Raw genomic sequence first — 6,276 nt, 5'->3', positions numbered from 1 at the left:
ATTGGTTGTCATTGGATACTGATACCAGAGTACCAATTTTAACTGCAGCTGTAAGGCTGCCCAGAGTACGGAACCAGCATCTCTTAAAGCAATCAGTGGTTTTGTATTTCTCCAGGAATGGTTCATAGCAATCTTTTGGGTTGCAGCACTCCCAACATGCCTGTAGTGCCCTTTTTTCTGGTGAATTTTACCCCTGGGAGTTGGGAAAAAAGGGCTCTTATCAGAAACTGGAAAAGCAACAAGTGGAAGGAATGTTGTGTGCACAGATCCGTTATATTTTATAAAAATAAGGGGGTTTTTTTGTTTGTTTGTTTTTTCTGTTGATACACCAAACTGTTTTGCTGCAAAGCTTAGCCTTAAAACCAGGGCTCTTGGACCCTGCAGACAGACCATGCTGGGGACTCAGCATGGCTTAGCTGGTTTGCTACCCTGGTGGCACGCTTCATAGAAGCTACGGAGCTGCCTGCAGAGCCTTCATAAAGACCAATGTTCATGATTCAAATCTTAAAAATATACAACAACAGCCCTTAGGCAGTGATACCCTGCCTAACAGCCCCACCTAATTTCCCCTCTGTACTATACAGTGCACTATAAGTAGTTCTGGCACCTACTGAGACTAGAAATGTTTCTTTCCCTGAAACCAGACACCAGTAGTTGTTAATTACCACATCCCAAATTGGCACAGATTAATAATGCAGCTTCACTGAAGCCAATGAAGCTTCATGGAATTATTCCTGCCTTGGCTTTGAGTCATTAATAGGTATAGTTCTGGCTATTATTATGCTCTTCTAATTGTTCTGTTAGATTACAAAAGCAATTGTCAGCCCAAATCTGTTTTTCATGGTTGGAAAAAAACTTTATTAGCCTGAGTTTTACTTGTGCTTGTTTTATGTGGACTTAACTGATCAGCAAGTTTAGCTGTATGAGAGCTAGCTCTCACAGCCCCAGAAATGGGGCTATAGCAAAATGAGGGCTGTACCAAATTTGCTTCTTTCCACATAGAGGCAGCATAATAGATATACATATCTGTGTGTATGTATATATACACACTGCTATATATCCTACAATATCTGTATACCTGCATGAAGTAGCTGCTTTTGAACAATCTTTGGATGTGTAATTGAAGTGGAAAATCCTGTAGTTAGAGTTTTCTTGATGCTTGGAGAAGTGGACCATTACAGAAGTGATTGCTGTGGATATATGTGAACTAAGCAATTAGAGCTGTAACCAGAGGACTGGAGTCAAAATAGCTGGAGCCAGGACCTAAACAGAAGTAGAATTCAGACAAGTCACAAAACTAACAAATTAGGGAGTGTTTTGGAAGTACTGTTGTGGGATGTTGTCAGTTAGAAAAATTGACATGGAATAGTGATGACCAATAACTTTTCCCTTAGAAGCACTCACCTAGCAGGGACCAAATGCTTTTACTGCAGTATGACCTCCACTAGTTCTGCATGGGTTTTACAGCCTGACACTAAAGCCCTCCTAAGCCCTGTTTGAAGCAGAAGTCTTGAGCAGGAGCAACTGTACTACTGGTGCCTGTATTCCAAATGGCATCCTGTGACCCCTCCAGCAGCAATACTGCTGCTTGTGGGTGCTTCACTGGCCTACTGCTGCATTTTAGTTGATCTGTCATGTGTACATGTGCCTCACACTGTCTTAGAGATTTATTTCATGGGGAGGTGGTTAAGACAGAGGATGCAATGGAATAGGTCTCCCCTGTTAAGCTTTTTATTTTTATTCTGTTAAAAAAAACAACAAAACCAAACCAAACACTTGCCTTAACTGCTTTAAAAATTAGCCCTCTTAAGATCACACTCAGGACATGCAGTCCCAATACTCTGGAGTTTAGTGCCAGATAGTATATCTCTGTGCGTGTGCAAAACAAGTTAAGCAACAAAAGAAGCTTTGTATCAAAATAGTTTATTAAAAACAGTAAAAGACTTCATTGAAGCTTGCTGTCCTCAAGACAGAATTATGACATTATTGCAGCTTTCAACACAATCTTAATGCACATATAAATATAATACTATACAGCTCCTGTTCGCCTTGCACAAGTTTTGCCCTCAGTCTGGCTTCATGCGGCCCCACTAACACAACCCAGCCCTGCGTGCTTTAGTTGCAGAACCTGTTCCTCTGGGAACAGTTATATCCCACCCTCACTTCATGCTGTACAGTGCTGTTACTGTCTGGAAGTCACACAGAAACCCAACACATCTCTTTGCAGCTAGAGGCAGTTTACAGAACCAGTGCGAACACACTGAGTGACTGATGACAGCAACACAGGTTGTTGTTTAGGAAAAATAAATAGGCAACTAATTACTCAAGTTCCCAGCACTGTGCAACTGTACAGAGCAGCTTCTGTTTACAAGAAGGAAGCTCTGTTCTGACCTGCTGCATCACTGCCTCAGCTGTGACAGGACTCTTAGACTGCATGGTTTGGTCTAATGCATGGAGTCACCATTCGCTGCAGCAGCACTCAGAGAAGCACAGCACCAGCATCTGGCTGGCACACTTCTGCCATCACCTCTGAATGCCCTCCAACACGATCGCTCTTTGCCATCGGCTTTGCACCAAAGTCAGTATTTGTCCTTGCACCATGGCAAACAGACTGAGCACTCGGTATCTCAGTCTTTCAGGTCAGGATACTGCCATGAGCTGTGGCTTGCTCCCTCACTAGCTGAGAGGCTTCTTTTCACTCTTCTTTATTGCTCATGTCCCCTGGGCTGCTCTGGCAATGGGCGTCTTCTTGCACAGCTCCTGATAGAATTCAGATTCCAAAAACCGTGGGTATGAGTTATTCTCCATTAAGCTGTAAACTCTCTTTTGTGCTGCACTGAAGCAGGTACGTGTGGCTTCTTGAATATTCTGTGCAATCATGTTCTTGGTTTGGAAGTCTATGTTTATCTGAAATACAAAAAAAAAAAAAAAGGACATTTACTTCTAAGAACTGAATTCAAGCACATGTAATACACCATAAAATTTCTGAAGAGGTGAAAAAGGCGAGACCCCATTACTACAGGGTCCAGTTAATTAAGTTTCCTTTAAGAAACTTCTTCATTTATATAAAACCTAAAGTAATTCAGCTATACTATCTTTCAGTGCTGAACTCAAATGTTACAGGTGTTAAATGCAGCTGTTGACTTTTCCCTGTTAAGGTGGAAACTCTCTGAAATACTGCTTATGCCATTTTCCAGCTTGGTGAAAAGGCAGCTACGGAGACAGTTACGTTCAGATGCAGATATTAACAGTAAGGTATGTTCAATGCAGTTTGGCATTTGTACCTTAAAGTGAGCTCAGAGAAATAAAGAAAGGCTGTAAGAACTCATAGAGCAGGTCACTTATGTTTAAATAGGTTTTCTTTACCTCTTTAGGAGCTTCCTTTTCAATGAAGTCATTGTAGATTTTTTTTGCTTTCGATGTCAGCTTCTGGGGTGACTTGGTTTTCTTTAAGTCCTCACAGGCCAACCAGAACTCGATGTTCTCTTCACAGAACTCAGACTTCAGAAAAGCTCGAAAAGCAGCAAGACCATCTAGGGAAAGAAAAAAAAAAAAACCCCACATGAATTAAACTATTTCAGGAATCTTGAATTTACCCACTGGTTGCACCTCTTTCTAGCAAAGCATTTTGCTGTAGTTCTGGTCTGGTTCTTTCAGGGACATCATAGCAATAAAAAAGACTTCCACATTTATGTATGCAAACAAATTAATGCTCTAGCAGCTTGGCAGGCTTCACTTTGAGTTAGTGATTTTTTAGGTAAACACAAAAAATGAATGCCATTTCTAGTCCATGTGTTCCCTTTTGTGATGCCTGCATATATGTTAAAAAAAAACCCTCCCTAGATGGGATCTGCTGTGTTAACCTTTACACTGGAGCAAATATTTATGCCTGTACTACAAACCTCTGGAATGTTTTTTGCAATGGAAAGGATGACTCAAGTTCAAAGAGCAAGTGGTAATATTATGTCTTAGTCTTTTTGCTCTGCTACAGAGTGCTTTTCCTTGTAGAGCTACAGTAAAATCCCAAGATCATTGCACTTCTGCATTGCAGAATCTTTTCCAAGTTAGTTATCTGAATGCATTTGTCTTGCCTAAGCCATGAGCTCAGTGAACAAGTGCTCTCTTCACATTTGCCAAAGCCAAGCTGATAGGTACAATTTTAACTACAAGGGTTACAGAAAAAAAAAAATCCACTACAGTGAAGCATTCTTGATGTTTTAATGATGGTTTACAATTTTTTAAAGAACACTTCTATGAATTTTGGCTTCAAACAGTTTAAAGCATTTATCTTTCAGGACCAGAATCCAAGCTATTTACACTAGAAAGGTACAATGCTAACATGCAAGGAAGCAATCTCTTACAGACATATAAACTTCACCAGCCCTTTGCTCATGAATGTTACTTTTTGAAGACACTTACATTTATTAGCAAGAAGCTCATCAAAGGCTTCTGACCACAGCTGGGCTTCTTTGGGGGAAGGTCTGCATAAAGAGATGGAGAACATTAGACTCCATTGCTCAGGTTTATTTTTTTTGTGGAACACTTGAGTTATTTAAACAAAGTCTCTTTCTCATAACTTACCTGAAGTAGGTGTGGTGTTTCCCCACTTTCTTAGATTTCATCTTAGAAGAACTGGAAGAGTTCTGCAGGAAGTAGCTCAGTCTTGTTTTCCAGTCTTTAATGCTGGAAGACGGAAGATGCACGTTAAAAACAACTCAAAAAAGGTCTAGACACCAGCCCCTTAAAAGTTTTCCTGACGTTGTTTTGCCAGTTCCGTACCTAGAGAGTCACCCAGAGCACCCGTCTGAGGGCAAGAACACTATTTTCCTCTCGCTGAAATCAACAGACTCGCCCACTAGCCAATGACTAATGTTAGCCCCTGTGCGGCTCCGGGTGGCAGCGGTAGGCAAGCTGCTCAGCTCCCGGCTGGGAGCCTCTCCCGGCAGGAACCCGCTCCGCCCTTGGTCCCCCCGGCTCTGCCCCGGGCGCGTGTGTGTGCGGGGGACGACGACGACGGGACTCACATCGTCCTCTTCATCCTGCCCTTCTCCGCCTCCTCCCCGTCGCTGCCGCCCCGCTCCATCCGCCCGCCGTCGTGCTGCAGCGCCAGGAACACGGCGCTCTGCATAGCGCTCCCCTCGCGCCGCCACACTCTCCCCTCGCGCCCGCCGCCGCCCGCACTTATAGCCCGGCGAGTGGGCGGGGCCGCCCCACCTCCCCGGGCTCCGGCCCTCCTCGGCGGGCGGGAGGGCGGCAGCGTGGGGCTGGGTGTGGGGGCCACGCTGCCAACGGAGGCGGTTCTGGCCTTCGGGGCGAGCCAGTGTGAGAAAGTGCTGCCTTCCCCAGGATTACGTCTCGGCTTTCCTTTGTTTTGTTCCCCCCCCCCTTTTCTTTATTTTTTCCTTTTTTCTCCTTTTTTTTCCCTTGCTAGTGCCTTCTTGGAAAGCTTTTAGCCAGTCACACTGACATCCCTCAGGAAGGGTGCCCATCCCTGCTGTGCTGGCAGAGGGGTGGCTGTCCTTTCTGTTCTGTCAATCAGAAATGTACCCTGCATCTCTACAGTTTTTTTTTTTTTTTTAAAGGAAATACGGACTTTTGAGTGTGGCCAGTACACGAAAAAGGATAAGGAAGGTCTTGGCCACATTTCTTCAAAAATGAAGTAACCATAAATTTGCATATATGGTATTTTTGGTGTCCACCTCTCTGCTAACACAGGCTATTTAACACTTTAATAAGCCATCTGCACATGTGTTTTATGTCTGTATAGTGTTGCCACCTACCAGTGAATCGTGCAAATTACTCCCAGTACAAGAAGCTGAAAGGGCAGTGACTTACATGCCAGCCTTCGGCTTGTTGAAAAGGCCATGTGGTCCTTCTCAGGAGTGTCCAGCTGAAGGGTATCATGTCCAAAGAACTTGGATGTAGGAATCATGTGAGTTTCTCTTTAACCTACCCTGCTTTTCTGCTCTTTTCTGTGCATGCATCTTCCTTTCCACAGTACCCTACGGCATGTATTTTTCTGCCATAAAAAGCAGCGTTCAGAGAGACTGATTCCCAAAACACTGGCTGACTTCAACACAATCGCGTAGCATCAAATGTCTGATCCTTTCGCCAAACATGCACAAAGCTGTGCAAAGGCATTTTGATTTAAATGAGATGTATTGAGAAAATGAGTGCCACTTAATATGTGAAAGCATTTAAACAAGGATGCTTTTCAGTGCTGCCTGTTGCAAGTCCTTTGCAGTATATGTGGATGATCTGACAGGAAAATAAAGT

At 43.5% G+C, this 6,276-nt stretch overlaps 1 protein-coding gene across 2 annotated transcripts; it reads right to left on the bottom strand.

Annotated features, from left to right (window-relative positions):
- Nucleotides 1–1,907: 1,907 nt before the first annotated feature.
- RGS2 (regulator of G protein signaling 2) lies at nucleotides 1,908–5,153 on the bottom strand. Of its 2 annotated transcripts, none has more exons than XM_030033881.2 (5): nucleotides 5,025–5,153; nucleotides 4,582–4,683; nucleotides 4,420–4,481; nucleotides 3,367–3,533; nucleotides 1,908–2,907 (listed from the first exon to the last, which is right to left on the bottom strand). In XM_030033881.2, exons 1-5 carry the CDS (start codon nucleotides 5,126–5,128, stop codon nucleotides 2,713–2,715), a joined length of 630 nt encoding a protein of 209 aa, XP_029889741.1. In that variant the 5' UTR covers nucleotides 5,129–5,153; the 3' UTR covers nucleotides 1,908–2,712. The 2 variants fall into 2 exon arrangements, with proteins under 2 accessions (XP_029889741.1, XP_029889742.1); XM_030033882.2 differs by lacking the exon at nucleotides 5,025–5,153 and adding an exon at nucleotides 4,780–4,916.
- Nucleotides 5,154–6,276: the final 1,123 nt, after the last annotated feature.

The sequence above is a fragment of the Aquila chrysaetos genome, chromosome 12 (assembly GCF_900496995.4).
Source record: "Aquila chrysaetos chrysaetos chromosome 12, bAquChr1.4, whole genome shotgun sequence".
In the NCBI taxonomy this organism is placed as follows: Eukaryota; Metazoa; Chordata; class Aves; order Accipitriformes; family Accipitridae; genus Aquila; species Aquila chrysaetos.
This window is presented reverse-complemented; position numbering and strand designations above follow the sequence as displayed.